The sequence below is a fragment of the Melozone crissalis genome, unplaced genomic scaffold (genome assembly GCF_028551555.1).
Source record: "Melozone crissalis strain CALT ecotype California unplaced genomic scaffold, PUWL_Pcris_2 ptg000042l_1, whole genome shotgun sequence".
Taxonomy (NCBI): Eukaryota; Metazoa; Chordata; class Aves; order Passeriformes; family Passerellidae; genus Melozone; species Melozone crissalis.
This window is the reverse complement of record NW_026535820.1, coordinates 17,228,893-17,246,264: the sequence shown is the minus strand read 5'-3', so window position 1 is coordinate 17,246,264 and position 17,372 is coordinate 17,228,893. Positions and strand designations below refer to the sequence as shown.

At 40.4% G+C, this 17,372-nt stretch overlaps 1 protein-coding gene across 1 annotated transcript; it reads left to right on the top strand.

Moving 5' to 3' along the window:
* The first annotated feature begins 496 nt into the window (after positions 1–496).
* RMC1 (regulator of MON1-CCZ1) lies at positions 497–17,304 on the top strand. Its single transcript, XM_054284605.1, has 20 exons — positions 497–730; positions 3,318–3,394; positions 4,693–4,777; positions 5,134–5,190; positions 6,269–6,355; positions 7,537–7,677; positions 9,294–9,397; positions 9,865–9,954; positions 10,592–10,697; positions 11,994–12,105; positions 13,112–13,156; positions 13,565–13,618; positions 13,927–14,055; positions 14,392–14,498; positions 15,220–15,339; positions 15,538–15,615; positions 15,777–15,881; positions 15,966–16,034; positions 16,182–16,407; positions 17,127–17,304. Exons 1-20 carry the CDS (start codon positions 497–499, stop codon positions 17,204–17,206), a joined length of 2,106 nt encoding a protein of 701 aa, XP_054140580.1. The 3' UTR covers positions 17,207–17,304.
* The last annotated feature ends 68 nt before the right edge of the window (positions 17,305–17,372 follow it).

Genomic DNA, 17,372 nt, shown 5'->3' with positions numbered 1-17,372 from the left:
GTTTGCTTGCCTGACATTTTAAAGTCCATTAACTTTGCTTTTAAAAGCAGAATAAATCCTCCCAGCTAGAGCAGTGCCCTGATAAGTGAGTCAGAGCATATCCCAGCACCTTAATTCCCTTATTTCCCTCCTCTAATACGTGCCCTCCTAAATATTTGCAATGCGGTCCCGCACTGTAACGCTGTGCTCATCCCACGTCTTTCTTTTCGCCAGCATCCACGCCTTGCCCGAAGCAGATTTTGCAGCTTCTCGGGTCTCTGTCTCCCTTTGCTAAGCTCACTGATACCCCTCATACACTGGCGTTCAGGAGTGCTAGACAAATCCCTCTCCCGGTCTCTCCCAGCAGCGCTCCCTGATCCTGATCCCGGTATTTCCACCATAGCTCCCAGTCCCTGCTCCCTCTCCCGGGCCGCTGCGCCTTTAAGGCGGGAGCGCCGCGCGTCACGCGCGAGGGGAGTGTAAACAGGAAGCGGCCGCCCGGGAGCCGGGGTGGGCAATGGCTGCCGCCATGGGCCGCGACCCGCCGGGGCCGGCCGAGGACGAGGCGCCGGGAGCGGCAGCAGCAGCAGGAGGAGCAGCGGGGAGAGAAGGAGGAGGAGAAGGGGGCGAGGGGCGAGCGCGGGGCGGCGCGGAGGCCGGCGGCTGCTACCTGGCGCTGTGCGCGCGGCCCGTGCACTTCGAGAAGGCGAACCCCGTGAACTGCGTGTTCTTCGACGAGGCCAACAAGCAGGTGGGGCGGCGGGCCGGGCCGGCGGCTGCGGGGCCGGGCCTGGGGGTCAGCCCGGCCCGCTGCTGCTCCCCGCCTTGGCTATGCTTCCCTGCCCGGCTTTGCTTCCCTCCCGTCCCTCGGCTGCCGGGCATGAGCCCGGTTGTTTCCCCTCAGGACCTGTCATCGTGCTAGAGGCGGTAGAATTTTTTTGTTTTTCCTTTACCGATTTATTAGCTTGGATTTCACCTGCCTCACTCTCACTACCCTAAGGTCTTTCTGGAATTCGTCGGAGTCAGCACTTTTCCTTTCTGTTCCAAGTGTCCCCACCTGACTTGCAAACTTTGTCACTTTGCTCTTAGCTTAATTTCCCTGAAATTTTCACGCCTCTTTCAATTCCTGAAATTCAATATATTCATAAAAAACGAATAGTTACAGCTTTCTTTGTGGCACAGACCCAAGTGGCTGTTTCTTGGCTTTAGTGCTTTTAAGCAGGTTCTCCTTAATACCCATATGGGCTCCTGAGAGTTCAGCTCAGTACAGCTAAAAGATCCACAGGCTGTCATGTGCCTTATACAGATGTGGATACATTCCAATGTATAATTCCTCTAACTCTTCTTTGACCTCAGCATTCATGGAGTCAGAACCTTCAAGCTTTCTTCCCCGTGTAGCTGGCATGCCTTGCCCCATGTGTGGACATGATCAGTGGCATGTTTGGAGAGTGAGCAATATTTCTGGGCTGTGTTTCTTGCTGTTGCACTCTGTTCAGAATGATTACAGAATCATTTGGGCTGGAAAAGGTCTCTGAGATCATCAAGTCCAACCTTTTACTGAACACCATCTTGTCAGCTAGACCAGGGCACTGAGTGCCACATCCAGTCTTTCCTTAAACAGCTCCAGGGGTGGTAACTCCACACCTCCCTGGGCAGAATACAGAATATTCCCGTGTCTAATCACCCTTTCAGGGAAGAAATTCTTCCTAATGTCCAACCTAACCCTTCCCCAGTACAGCTTAAGGTGATGTCTTCTGGTTCTGTCGCTGGTTGCCAGGAGAAGAGGCCAGTGCTCACCTGGCTGCAGCCTTTTTCAGGGAGTTGCAGGGAGCAATAAGGTCCCCCCTGAGCCTCCTTTTCCCCAGGCTGAACAAACCCAGCTCCCACAGCTGCTCCTTGTAGGACTTGTGCTCCAGACCTTCCCCAGCTCTGTTGCCCTTCTCTGGACATGCTCCAGCACCTCAGTGTTCTTCCTGAATTGAGGGGCCTGGAATTGGACACAGCACTCGAGGTGTGGCCTCACCACTGCAGGGTACAGGGGGACAATCACTGCCCTGGTCCTGCTGGCCACATATCCATGGTACATTGTATGTATCTTGGTTTCTGGTTTCTTGGCCACCTGGGCACTGCTGGCTCTCGTTCAGCTGCTGTCATCCAGCATCTCCAGGTCCCTTTGCACTGGGCCACTTTCCACATATTTCTTCTTATAAACCATTATCTGTGAGGGCCACTTGAAATACCCTGTCAGGAGATGCTGTATCATAGTCTGGATGTGATATAACTACATAGAAACTGGTTGTTGAGAGCTCACTTGAAAGATTCGTGTTTTCCAGTGTAAATTTATTTCTCTGTGTTTTCTTGTTATATAAAGTAGTTTGCAGTGTGTCTCTGAATCATTTGTAACCAGCATTTCAATGACAGTTTCCCATGTGAGAGATGTGTCCATGCAATCTTCTCATCTTCCTGAGATTAAGAGAGGGTTGCCTTCTTTTTCTGTCTCCATAATACTAAAAATAGTTAAACTAAGTATTTATCATTTTAGTAAGGCTGTGGACTTGCTTGCAATTTATAATCTTGATATGTGTATTTCCTGCCTGAGCGTAGTGGACTGGCAGCATGGCTGAAAAATGTCCCTGTCACCCTGAGCCCTGCTCTGTGTCCCTGGTGCTGCTGCACACACAAGAAGTACCAATAAGGCATTTGCCTTTTCTTTTTCCAAGTTAGGCATAGTTTGTAACAGCATGACTTTTTTTTTTCCTTTTTTTGGTTATCTTATTCCAGCTCAATACGTGTCATACCTCGAGCAGGTTTTATACACTTACATGTGAAGCTGGGCTAAAGGAATTCTTAGTTGTAGGGCATATTGGCTGAAGCTCCTTCGGTAAAATCTATTGAAAATCTCTATGAAAATCTATTACTGTTAAACTATTCTGTTTAATAACATGTTCTGACAGGATCAGGCTTCTGGGTCATTGAGTTCCCAGTCCCCAAGCTGAGATCCTTTTTGTTTTAAACAACGCCTTGATGTCTTAGATACTTTTACTAGGAAAATATAAAAGAAACAAAAAACCAAGATAAAGGTTTATAAAGGTTTGTACTGATTTAACTTGCCCAGTAGTTCAGAATATGCCTGCAAGACCGTTGCAGTACCATTCAATCTGACAACTCAAAGTAAACTTGGAATTCCAGATTGTCTCAGTGTGAACTGTTAGATCTGCAGAAGAACAAAAGTTGTGTCTAGTAAAAAAAATTAAAAGGTGTGGCTTATAGAAGAGGAAGCAGGTGAAGGTGATGACTTTGAATGAGTTAAATATATATGTTCAAAACTTTTTCTGCAGGTTTTTGCTGTTCGATCTGGTGGAGCTACAGGGGTTGTTGTTAAAGGTTTGGAGGACAGAAATCCTATTTCCTTCAGGTAAGGCACCTTTGTGTTGGGATAGAAAGATGCAATCTTCAAATTATATGATGGTTGGTCCTGATCCACTGTAATTCAGGCATAAATCTGACAAGTAATTGTGATCATATTTTGACTTTTTCTTAGATACAATCTTGCAATTAAGAGGGTAAACTTTTCCCTCCCTGGTCTCTGGGGGGAAGAAGTAATTAGGCTGTGACTTCTTTTTTTTAAACAACAGTCTTTTACTGTAACATGCTGTACATATGAGAGAGTGATTCCTACAGCAGCAATGACATATCCAAGGATACAGTTTAGCAAGTGATGTCTGTGATTCAAGCACAATGTCCAAACCTAGGTGTAGGTTTCTCATGTTCTGTTCCTTGTTTCATCTGAATGGGCTTCTTCTGTGTCTTCTGTTTCTTGTGGAAACATTTTTGCAGAATTTGACAGCAGTAAACTATTTTATATATGTCTCTGTGAAAAGTTATGGCTCTTTGTGTTCTGCTGTGTGCATATGTAAGGAAGTATTCCTTTATTCCATATCAATCCAAATATGGATGAAGCAATTTGTAATAAAATTTGTTTACTGTGATCTCTTGGATATTGCACAGGGCCTGTCCTGAAAGTTGCTGGGTTTATTTTACTTTTTTATTTGATTACACTTGTCAATCCTGAAGGAGCTGAAAATATTTAGTATACTTCATGCTGTTCCAACTATTTTCATACTTGACTGTTTCTCTCTTTGGCCTGACTTAATAGCACATGCTGGAGGAACTCTATATACCTTATTCATGCCAGTTGTGCTGATGCTTGTTTGGTAAGAATACTTTTAAAATTTATTTTAATGGTGTGAAAGCAGTCTCACTCTCTTTTTAACATCAGAAGTTCTTCCAGAGGCTGTATCCTAGTGGGAAAGGAAGGAGGCTTGTGTCAACTAGCAGTAGTTCTGGAAGTAACACAGCAGATTGCAGGATGCTGGTGTCCAGAACTGAGGATGCAGGTTTGGATAGTCCCACAGGTGTTCCAGTTCCACATCACAGGCCACCAGAGCTGAGCATTTGCAGTGATTTCAGGTGCTAATTTGTGTGAGCTTAGCCATGATTCTGCAATTGATGTGTTCAGGACTTCTGAAGAGTGAGCTGCCATTTTCTGTTCAGTCTGGGTTTTGAATATATTAGTCAGGCAAGAGTAATAATCTGTATTCAACAGCATTTGCATGATCCTTTTTTTTCCCCATCATTGTCTTTTTTTAGGGTATATTCTTTATGAAACTATTTTAGATTATATTCCCATAACTTCTGTTTCTTTCTGTATAGGATGGAGGATAAAGGAGAAGTGAAGTGCATCAAATTTTCCTTGGGGAACAAGATTCTGGCTGTGCAGAGAACTTTGAAAAGTGTGGTAAGAAATGTACACCCTGCAGCTAGGGAATTGGAGCTGGAAATCCTCTAGTTCCAGAGTAAAACTCTTTGAGACAAATATTCAAGAAGTCTATTGGCTACCATCAGCTGTAGTGAAAATTCCTCCATCATTCTGAGAGGCTGGTCAGGCAGCATTGTTGTCTTGCTAGTATCATCATTTAAACAAAAAGTATAAGGGGAAGCCAACTCTGGCAAGGGTGAGGTGGAACAGAAGTTTTTCTTCTGTTCTGTTGTATATATTGCATCTAAGACAATTGGATAAACTAATATCTATTCTATGTATGTATCTTGTCTGTGCTTCATTATTGCTAATCCACTTAATGCGTGTTTTTGCAGGATTTTTTGAATTTTATTCCAGATAGCCCTCAGCTAGAATATACACAGGAATGTAAGGTGAGTTAAATGTCCCAGGCTTATATGCTTAAGTGAAACTCTGTTGTCAGTTAGGCTGGTGACTACAAGAGAACTAACTGGAGAAACCTTTCAAAACACTAACATCAGGGAAATGAGAGATGTCAGCACTGCTGTCTATTGAAACTGAGTGAACAAACAGGTATTAACAATACCTATAAAAACTTCCCTGTCTTGTGAATGTAATTGTTTCTTAGAGGGATCAGAAATGCTGTGGGGGCAACAAATGTCAAGGTTTGGTAAGGAGAAGAGACAAAGTGCTCATGATACAGAAGCAGTGAGCAGTGATTGTATTAGTGCCAGATATGTTAATGTGGATGTTCTTTCCTAATGTCACTAATCAGTAATAGTAAGCTATTACTAGTTTTCATATTGTGTTTGCTATTTTTTAATAATCCTTCTAATTGTTGATGATTATTTACCAGAAACAAGTACCATTGTCATTGCTTGATATTTTCAACTTTTAACTAAAACAAATTAAATTTTCGGGTAATAGAATGCTAAAGTAAATTTTTGTACATCTGATTTACACAGATCCTTTCATCCCTGTAGTCTTTAAAGCTGAAACACTGTCTGCTTCATTATTTAGGATTATGAGTTTAAGTAAACCATTCTAGCAAAACCTTTATGGTAATGAAAGTAGTGAAAGGAGTAGATTCTGAGTGAAGTCATGGCAAATTTTTTCATTTAGTTTTTAGTTTCTCTCAAAACTCTCTTCCTGCTTTTCATGTCAGGAACTGGTTGAATTGGCAGTAGAATTTGAAACAGAGGAATTTAATTTATCTTGGGTGAAAATAAAATTTGATTGTATAATAAACTTGTAAATCTTACTTGCTGCCAAAGATCCAGGTCCTACAGTAATTGTGTTCATGTGTAGTTTGGGAATGCATTATAAAAGCAGCTGATGCATGCTGGGTGTCTGGTTGGCCAAAAGTATTAACTCCAGAGATTGGATACCTAAATTGCCTTTGGTCTCGTGTTCATCATTTAGTAATATTAGCTTACCTGAATAGTTAATTTTTCCAAGTAAAAGAGTGTTTGTTTGCTTGTTTGTTAAAAGACAAAGAATGCCAATATTCTGGGATTCTGCTGGACAAGTTCTACAGAAATTGTCTTCATCACAGATCAAGGAATTGAATTCTACCAGGTAATACAAATAACTCCCATAGGACATGCTTAGAGGTGTGAAAATGTAAATTTGTAACATCGTATTTGAATTCTTTTGTTGTCGCTGTAACTAAGAAAGAGTGCTGCTAAAAAAGCAATTTTTGCTATTTGGTTTGCAGACTGCAATTTTTTTTTTTTACAGAAGAATACATTTTTAGGTCAGGGCAAATTTATCATTTACAGGTTTTAAGACGTTGTATAAAGGAGTATTCACCTAAGTTTTGGGAGCTCTAGATTAAGAGATGCTCTTGACTTGTATGGAAATGAGTATTTAAATCTAATGTGAAATACCACTTCACACAAAACAAATCAGCATTGGGGAAGATGTGTAAATACTTAAAAGGTGGCAAAGAACTAATAATTGACCAGCTAGTACCCTTCTGCAACTTGGAGCTTTGTCCTAGACCTCACTGACCTCATTGAGTCCCTTTATGTAACATGTAATTTCCTTTGCATGTGTTTTTAAAGATGTCTGATGAATAAATAACTCTTTCTAACATTCATGATGATGGATATTCAAACGCTTCCTAAAAAAAAGGTGTGCACTTTTCAATAGTTTCAGTCCTGGAGCTAAGACAGAATGTTTCTCGTGGTTACTGTTACTAATAACTAGTTCCTGAAAAAGCAGCATTATTTCATGCTGATTGAGGGGGAGAATATATATTTAGCACCTGAAAGGCTTATGAATGTCAACCCTGCAGGTAAAAGGACTAAATCAAATAAGTGTCTTTTAAAAGAGAGGATATTTAAGCCCTTGAAATGAAGAGAATTAGTTTACATATTTCTTAAAATATAAAAGATTAAGGAGGCTGGGGAATGAAGGCAGCAAGAATATTGTTAGAAGAACTTTTTAATCAAACTTCACTAGTTGTATCAAGCCAGGTGTTTTCTCCACTGTGCACAGAACTTATACCCAGATCTGGATGAGTGGGTAAACACAGCACCTTTAGGCTCATTTGTACTTGATGTGTGTTCTTTCTTAGCTACAGTAAAGTGGGGCCTCAGCTGTAATTGTCAGATTTCTGATTTTTAATTCTAGCACGGCAAGTGTCTTTACACTTACCTGTTTCTTGCTTAACGTTGTTTGCTCTTGTGGATTAATTACCATTTATGCTGGTGGAATCCTGGTGGTAATACAATGCTAATATTCTGTGTTTCCAGGTATTGCCAGAGAAACGAAGTTTAAAGCTCCTGAAGAATCAGAGTATTAATGTCAATTGGTACATGTATTGTCCAGAGAGCTCTGTTATCCTTCTTTCCACCACTGTCCTTGGAAATGTCCTGCAGCCATTCTATTTCAAGGTAAAGGGATATGTTCCAAACTTGTCATTGTCATTTTTTCCTAAATAGCTTCTTCATCCAAATATTCTATTGCTTGAATTTCTTCCAAAAGGTGCATTTGTTGATATCCTTGTATGACAATAAGCAAATCTATAATGTAGCTTCTAGGTGATGGCTTAAAATTAGGTAATTCACTCTTTCTTACATGCTCTTTGGGAAGATGTGTGTCCAGACAAGGCTGGACTGCTGACTTTGAGAAAGGAAAGAAAAAATTGGTGGTGACTAAATATTTTACAATTTAAATGTCTTCAAAGAATTTTTTTTATTAAATAGGTATTTATTATTTACTTTTAATATGAACATTTGCTCTCTGTAGCAATATTGATTTTCCTGATAAGGAAAAAAATAAGGGCCTTTCTCTTGTGATTATAAAGTATTACCTCCCTGATATGACTGGATGAAAAAAAGATAAAGAAAAGAGGTAGCACTTAAGAAAAAACTGTTGTCCCAAGCCAGAGAGGGCTTTGTCTACAGTAGTTTTTTCTTTTGGTGTTTTTTACTGTGGGCAACACTTAATGTTACTGGGGAAATATTTTTTCTTTTTGTCTTGGAAAAAGTGTGCTGTGAAAACCAGAATCTGCTTTCAGTTAATGATGCAGTCAGGTGGTTTTAAAAATTAGGAAAAGAACTGCAGCATTTATCTTGCTCCTGTCAATGGATTAGGAAGATTTCTGTGGCAGTTTAAGGGAAGAGATTGAAAAGCATCTTATTCACGAGTTTCCTGGTCTGTGTTAATCTTGTGTAGGGTCTGTACTGCTTCCTGAAATGATGTTCCCTTAGGTGGCTGGGGAACCTACTAGCCTTTCACAGTTTTCTATTTAACAACTTTGGTTATGGTTCCCTCTCCTTCCCATTTTGTGTCAAGTTGTAGCTTGAAGTGAAATAATTTTTATCTTGTGTTCAGAAGGTCATATTTAAAGATCTCTTGAGAAAAGTCCTGTACTAAAGTAATACTTGAAAATAGAGATCTAGCAAAGGAAGTAGTTCTATAGTATTCACACTTCACTCTTGAGAATGAATCAGTAAGAATAGGAAGTTAATTTCAATAGAAGCTTTGGAGACTGTGAAAACTTGCTTAAATATGAATTCCATAGAAAATAGGAAGAGGAAAGCAGAAGCCTTGGGCAGGAGAAGGGATGTGCTCTAAGTAGAAGGCAGGAACTAAAGGAGACTGTGACTGGTAGGAGGTAGTGATATTTTCTCCTTCCCAGGAAGCAGTTATTTAAGAGTTGGAGCATATACTTTTCTGGAAGAGGGAAAGTAAGTTAAGAGAATTTCTGTTTGAGATCTCCAGACCAATTGTACTTGGGATTTGCATACAAATTTGCCTTGACTGAATTGAAATGGAAATGTTTTTGTAGCTGAAGTCATAAAATCAAGATGATGAAGCTTCTGAAGTTACAGAGGTGTGCGTTAAGAGTCACTTGAGGGTTTTTGGGGAAAGAAAGCACAAAACCCTTTCGTTTGGGCTGTGACCGCCCTTCGCCTCGTGGGGGCGCTGTGATGCAGCGTTTGGGCAAAGGCGGCTCCTCCCTTTCGGTTCAGGTCGTGACAATTCTTGTTTTGCTTTTTAACAGAGTGGGACCATGGCAAAACTATCAAAATTTGAAATTGAGTTGCCTGCAGCACCCAAGTCATCCAAGCTCAGCCTTTCTGAAAGAGATATTGCTATGGCTACAATGTGCGTTTCTCACTTTCTTGGGAGGGTGGGGCAGTGTGGGAGTGCTGGAGGAAGGGAGGGACATTACAATGGTTGCACTTGTTTCTTGTTTTAGCAGTGCTGTTGCTTTAAAGCACTTCAGATACTGCCTTGAACAAAGCATCTAAACAACCCTCTTGGGTCAAGGTGGGGAGGGGCAGCAAATGGAGAAGTCTTACATGACACTGTTCTGGATTACCACAGAAATTTGGAGAATGTTTCATTTCTTTGTTGAAATATTGGTAGAGGAATCGTTCACAGGTGCCAGACTTGATAAATGATAATTCATGGCCTATACTCATGCAAGGACTGTTTAATCTTTCCCTTTTAATTAAATGATTACCTGACTTAGAGTCAGACATTTTATCCCAGAAGAAAGGATGAGATTACCTAAGAGACTGGTAGAGCTCTTAATTGAAAATAATCCTTTAATCCTGTTGTCTTGTTAGATACGGGCAGCTTTACGTTCTCTATTTGAGGCATCACTCAAGGACTTCCAACAGCACAGGAGCAGAAGTAGTGCTCTATCACTTACCCAGGTAAGAGCAGAATGAAGAACTTTAGTGGCAGTTCACATCTGTGTCAGTGTTGTGCTTTAATCCCAATTGGCAAGTACCACCAGCTGCTCCCCCAAACCCCTGGTGGGAGGGGCAGGAAAATCAGAAAAAGGTAAAACTCATAGGTTGAGATAAAACCAGTTTAATAAGTGAAATAAGGTAAAAAAGTAATAGTAGTAATGAAAAGTGCGTGGAGGAGGGAATAAAACCCATGAAAAGCAAGTGACACAGTAACAATTTTACCACCCAGCCTGTCCCAAACACTGACCTGTGCCTTCTGGCCAACTTCCCCTACTTTATATACCAAGCATGATGTCCTAGGATATGGAATATCGCTTTGGCCAGTTCAGGTCTGCTCTCCTGGCCTTGCTGCCTCCCAGCTTTTTGCACACCTCGCTGGCAGAGCATGGGAAATCAAAAAGTCCTTGGCTTAGAGTAAGCACTGTTTAGCAACAACTAAAACATCAGTATCTTATCAGTGTTATTCTCAAAATAAATCCAAAATACAGCACTGTATCAGTTCCTAGGAAGAAAATAAACTGAGTCCCAGCAAAACTAGGACAAAAAGACATCTTATATTGGCTTGTTGACCAGTTCTCATTTCTCTTTGTCTCTATAGAGAGGGCTCCTGTAAGAAGACACATATTTTAAAGCTGAACAGAACTGGGAAGTTTGCACTGAATGTAGTGGATAACTTGGTGGTAGTACATCATCAGGATACTGAGGTCTGATTTATTTATATTGTGTTGTGCCATAACTTTGAGAATTTAGGGGCAGGTTTTAATAACCTAATAATTTAATTTAGAAATTATTTTTCTTTGGGCTTAGCCAAAACCCAGAGTATTTGCAGAAACAAAGCCAGAACACTGTAAGAGATTCAAATGTATCCTTCTGTCCTGATGGGCTAACATATAATCAGGGCTGCTGGTAATGCCTGCTTTTTTCTTACACTGCTTTTGCTTCTTGTCAGTTTGCTATGATGCTTTGCTGCTCCACTGTGTAGGCTTTTAAGTCATTATATAAAGAAGTAGAGTTAAATTGGATACTAAATTATCAATCCTGGGAAGCTTACCATATCACAAACATTTGAATGATAATGTTTCTGTGACACAAACATAAGCTCCTTTAGTCTGAAGGCCTGGCTCTCTAAAAACTTGTATGAGCACCACCCTCCTTGTGCATCAGGTAGCACAGTTAAAACTTCTTATCTGTAGTCCCAGCAGCAAGGCTTGGTCAGTGGTTAAGCTAAAGTACTACTCTGCTGTTAACTTGGGAAAAGGCTTGGAATTCTGGTATTATCTTCTCTTGGACATCTTCAGGAAGTGGGGCACATTACCTTCTTAGGGGGATTAGTTGATGTTTCAGTTATATTTCATGTTAATTCTACACATTAGCATTTAACCCAGAGCACTTCCTCCCCTGTGTTTTGGTCAAACGATAAACATGACTACAGAAACCCAGAAAACATTACTCACCTTGCCTTTGGGAGACACCAGTAATTGAAATTTCACTGGCACTGAAAGCACAGCTGCTTTCCCTGGTGGTCCATGCTGGGTTAGAAGTGTTAGTGACTTGAGTTGAACAAGACTGAATGGTAGAAGTGTGAGGAAGATAGACAATTTTCCTCAGAGTTTATGCAGTGTCAAAGTCATGTGTTGTGCAAGACAGACTGAGAGAGACTTTTTTCTAGGGCATGTAGTGACAGTTCTAGGGGCAGTGGTTTTAGACCAAAGGGAGATAGATTTAGATGGGATGCAAGGGATGCAGCTTTTCACAGTGAGGGTGGTGAGACCCTGGAACAGGATTCCCCATTGCTGAAATGGTTCAGTTCTAGTTTGGACGGGGCCTTGAGCAGCCTGATCAGTGAAAAATGTCACCAACCCCAGTATATCCCTTCCAACCCCAACCATTCTATGGTTCTAACAGGGAATACTAGATGGAAATGTGAAAAGCAAACTGAATGCATTCAAATGAGTGGTGATTCACATCCATCAATACTAACTTCCTCTTTTTAATTGCAGACTTCAGTTATATTTGACATCAAGCTGAAGGGAGAATTTGATGGGTCCACAACAATCCATCAGTTTGTACTTCCACCTCGATCAATACAACCCTATCAGATACCTGTAGCAGGTAGAACCACTATGTAATGAATAACCTAACACTTAGCAAGAGCACTTAAATGTAACAGCTCACAGACAGGAGTGCTTCAGGTTACTAACACTTCAGTTACACATATTGGAGAGGGTGAGGAAGGAAGAAAGTAAGAAGCAATTGAGCAGAAGTTGGTGTTCCAAATGCGTGTGCCAACTACAGAAGAGTTGCTGTTTAAGGTGCACGTTTCCTATAGTACTTTGCTTTTACACTTGAAAAGTGTTGGGTGTGGGGAGTTTTTTGGCCATGGCTCTCAAAGCTTGTGGGTGCTCAAAAGCACTTCATGCTTTTCTGGCTTCAGTCAGGACTGTGTGACTTACGAAGTGGGAGGCTGAAAGAAAATACAAGCTCAGAATCAAGTTTGGGACCAGTTTAATGCTTCAATCAGTGTTAGGACTCAAATGCTTAGATTCTTCTTGGATTACCTTTCTGTTCTCCAGTCCTAGAAGTGTGACAGGTAGTTACACCTCAAGCTGGGGATATAGAAATAATCTGAGCATAGTTTCACTGGCAGGTGATAAAACAGTGAGGTTGTCTTTGTAGAAGAGAAAGATGCTTCTGTATAAAGATTGCACATTAAAAGCTCTAACATTTGATAGCAAGTATGATAAATCTGCAGATGGAGATTTGTATTAAACAAAGGCTAGGATCAGAATGTACCAACCACTTTTCCTTTTAAAGAGTATACATTTAAATACAGCAAATGAAATCTGTGTATCTAGAATTACAGTACTAGAGCTGGAATATTTCTACACACATTATTTCACTTGGCTGAGAAACAAAACAGGCATGTTTTGAAGGATTTCTTTGCCTTCTCAGTGTCAGATTTTCTTTGTAGATCTGGCTACACAGAGAAATGGATCTTTCTTTCTAACTACATGCTAGAGTGTTACAATCCATATTTACCTTTTCAGCATAAAACACTTGGTACAGGAGAGCTGCCAGAGTTACTACTGTTCTTCACCTGATGTTCTTTTTTCTGCAGGCCCAGCCTCTGTGACAAGTCAGGCTCCTGTTCCATGTAAACTCTGTATCCTTTAAATCCTCTCAAGAAGTAAGAACCTCATTCTATGTATCAAGCAGGAAAGAAGGTAGCATTTGTTACCTTGGTTCCTTAACAGAGCAGTTCTGGCTGATTTTGCACATGTACCTCAAGGCAAAATATGCTTCATAATAGCCTCACAATGCTTTCAGAGAGTTGTAAAAACTGAAGTCTAGTATAATACCACATTTCCTGATTATCTGAGACATGTGTATGTAATGATTGAATAGGTACACCATAAAATTGAAGATATCATTCCAAGAGCATGGTTCAAAGCCTCAGAAGTGACAGTAAATGAAAGTATGTTAATGGGATCTGCTTCTCTATGGTAATGTAAATTCAGGAGAAGCAGTTAGGCATCGATGTTAATATAGGTGTTAAAACCTTAACATTTAGATTCTTCTTCTTGGATTGTCTTTCAACCTGATATTATCATCAGTGCAAGTGAAGGTAAGTGGTGAGCTCTTGGACTCTACAATATTCAATATCAGGATGGCAAGTTTACACTTGCAGTGCACAAAGGAGCTTAAAACTGAAGGAACTTACTAGGTACATCTGCTGAGTTGATTGCTCTTGCTAGTGTTAACTAGAGCATTAGCTATCTCTACTACAACTTTTCAAGGGTAATGCTGCTCTAGCATATGGGCTTAGAAAGGCAAATAAACAATCTCAATGTGTTTTCATTTAAGGGTGGAAAAGTTGTAAGTCTAGGCTGTACTGTACAAGACAATTCATTTTGTTTACTCCTTCAAATCAAGGTTACCTCTGGAGTCTTCAAGTGAAACTTGAACCTGTAGTTAACCTCTTGCTGGATAAAGGAAAACTAATGGATTTCCTTCTCCAAAGAAAAGAATGCAAAATGGTTATCCTGTCTGTATGCTCTCAAAGTAAGTTCAAGTGTGTTTTATGTATCTTGAAGGTACAATACTGCTTATTCATAAATATTCACCCAAGTTAGCTTAGCTGTTCTTAGAGATGAGATCACCTCTGAATCTGCCTTGGTCCTTGGGATGCCATTTGCCTCAACAACCCTCAGTCACTATTCTGAAAGAATGTAACAGCGTGAAAAATTCAACTTTCCCCCCACTTCAATTCAAATACACCTGACGTGACTGAAAGTATTTCTTAAAAATTAGATAGAGAATAGAGATCAGCTTTTGAAAAAGGCAACTTTCAGGTGCCTGGTTATTTCTCCTCATAGTTATTTCTTTTTATCTTTTCAGTGCTGAGTGAACCAGAGAGAGGATCACTGTCTGTGATTGCAACTGTTTTTGACAAACTGAATCATGAATATAAGAAGTACTTGGAAGCTGAGCAAAGCTATACAATGGTAAACCGTGTTAGCTATAGCAGCTTACAGAGACAGGACAATGCTCTTTGCTTTTCAGGTGCTATCAAGGTGAAGGCATGCTCCTTTCTACTTAAAAGATTTGGGCTTACCCTCCAAAGGTCCTGACTGCCTGAGTCTCACAAGTAAAAGTCTACTGTGGGAAATGCTCTCAGACTTGACACTTGTGTGACAGGTGGTGCATAGTTCATCTCCAGAGTGATGAGTTAAAATACCCCAGTGCTTGAAAGCAGAGAGAAGGTAGAAGCTGAAAAAGCAACTCTGAATCAATACCTACTACTTTGGTTTCCAAAGCACTGATTTCACTGCACACTGTATCATGGCATAACAAGGCAGTCCTGATATATCTCAGTTACTTCTGTTAAAGTACCAATTCAACACTAACTCAGAGTACAGTCACATACTCAAAACTCTTCTAAGCCTGAGGGCCTGTCTCAGTGTAGTTAGATTCATCTCCTGGCTTTGAGGTATATAAGAGCAGCTGTATTTATATAAACTTTAAAAAGAAGTTTTAAATTTAATATTAAATCCTCACTGAACAAGATGCATCTGATATAACATGACCACAGATATGAATTTCCTTGTCAACACAACAAGTTTACAGTTGTGTTTGAATCAGAAAACAGTCTGTACAACTGAGATTGACTTAGAACTGTACTACACTACAGTTTTGTTTTTTTTAAGATCTCTTTTTTCCTCCTAGGTGGTAGAAACAGGCCTGAGTAGAAGTAATCCACTCTTGAAACGGCCTGTCCGCACCCAAGCAGTTATTGACCAGTCTGATATGTACACACATGTTTTATCTGTTTTTACAGAGAAGAAGGTAAGTTAATTTTAAGGGCTAATGAAATAAATTTAAGGGCTAATTTGGCAGCAGTCTCAGATCAGCCAGTGTAAGTTGATGGCTTGAAACTGGCTGCAGGAAGCTTTGTCAGGTTTAGGGTATTTTGATGCCTATTTTTGTGGGGTTATTAACAGAGAAGCCATGCAAATTCCATTTAACATTTGCTTCTTTGTCCAGGAAGCACCTCACAAGTTCACTATAGCTGTCTTGATGGAATACATTCGCTCTCTCAACCAGTTCCAGATTGCAGTTCAGGTAAACAACTTATGTGCTAAGTACATTGCCCCATTCCATGAAATTACATGCAGTTTTAGTCTAGTCTTGGTCACATTGTGAGTTGTATACAATATTGACTTGTAGATTGTAAAAACACATACAGAGACATGCTTTTGATTCTCTTCCTCCTGCATTCACAGCACTACTTGTATGAGCTGGTCATCAAAACCCTTGTTCAACACAACTTGTTCTACATGCTCCATCAGTTTCTGCAGTACCATGTGCTCAGTGACTCAAAGCCCTTGGTATGTAAGACAAGTAGCTCCAAAAGCTAGTGAGGGAGATGGGAAGGCTTCAGAATTTTAAGGTTATTTCTACTTTTGCCCTAGGCTTGTCTCTTACTGTCCCTGGAAAGCATTTACCCTCCTGCACATCAGCTCTCGCTGGACATGTTAAAAGTAAGCATTTCTGACTCTAATAACTCCCTGTCACACATGGGTTAGACTGGTCAAACAGCTTCCCTGACCAGGCTTGAAGTCATTAACTAGCATCAATCATTTCCATGCATTAGAAGCAGTGTCTTACAGCTGTGCTTGACTTCACAGAGACTTTCCACAGCAAATGATGAAATAGTGGAAGTTCTGTTGTCCAAACACCAAGTTTTGGCTGCCTTGAGATTCATCAGGGGTATTGGAGGACACGACAGCATTTCAGCCCGCAAATTCCTCGATGCAGCGAAACAAGCAGAGGATGAGATGCTTTTCTACACCATATTCCGCTTCTTTGAACAAAGAAACCAGCGGTTACGGGGAAACCCCAGCTTCACACCAGGTAAGGGAGAAGCAGTCTGACCAAGATACTCAGGTGTGCAATCCAGTTGAGCCTGTATTAGATGATAAAACTCTTGGCATAGTTTAGGCTATATTTTATATTCACCTTTAAGCACAATTCCAAATTAACCTGTCTTACTCCTTTGTCTACTGCACCCAGGAGTAAAGAGGCTGAACTAAACATAAACTTGCAGATGAACCTGTTTGACTTGCATTTGCTCTCACTGCTTAGGTTAGGAGAGCCATTATCTCCCATTAGTGCATTCTTCTGAAGTCAGCAACCAGGCTGGGAAACCTTTGAGTTCACTTGTCTATTTCCACTAATTACAAAAATTCAAGGCCTGTTTTATGCTAGTTCTTTCTTTAAAAGCCAAGACAAACTGCTTGCACCAGCAACATGTTTGTAACCACCAGACATTCCGTAGGTGTAGAATCCCACCCCACACTCTTGCATCTTGACAGTAAAAGGCTCTCATGGCTGTGAATCTGCTGGTTAGATCCATGAACTAGATCAAACCTCTGCTTCACCTCAAGAATACCAGTCACAGGACTGGAAATACCTCAGTATTCCAATGCTTTCTGTTTGCTCAACTCTGGTACTCAAACACATTAAAGATAAGAATTAGTACCAATAAATGAAGGTAAGTGAAACTACACAAGCTTGGTTCTTGGTTTGTGAGTTGGAAAGTGAACGTAGAACTTTTATTTTGTTTCCTGCAGGTGAGCACTGTGAAGAACATGTCACCTTCTTCAAACAAGTTTTTGGAGAACACGCTCTCATGAAACCCACAACATTCTGAAAGACTCTTCAACTGAAATGTATAAACTTAATTTATTGCATTTAAGTAGATTTTTGAACTACAAAATGGCTATTTTATAATAAAGTATATACAAGACATTTTGCCAAATAGTACTAAAAATATTACAACTTGTGATGGCTTCCCCCTAAAAATAGAGACAAAAATT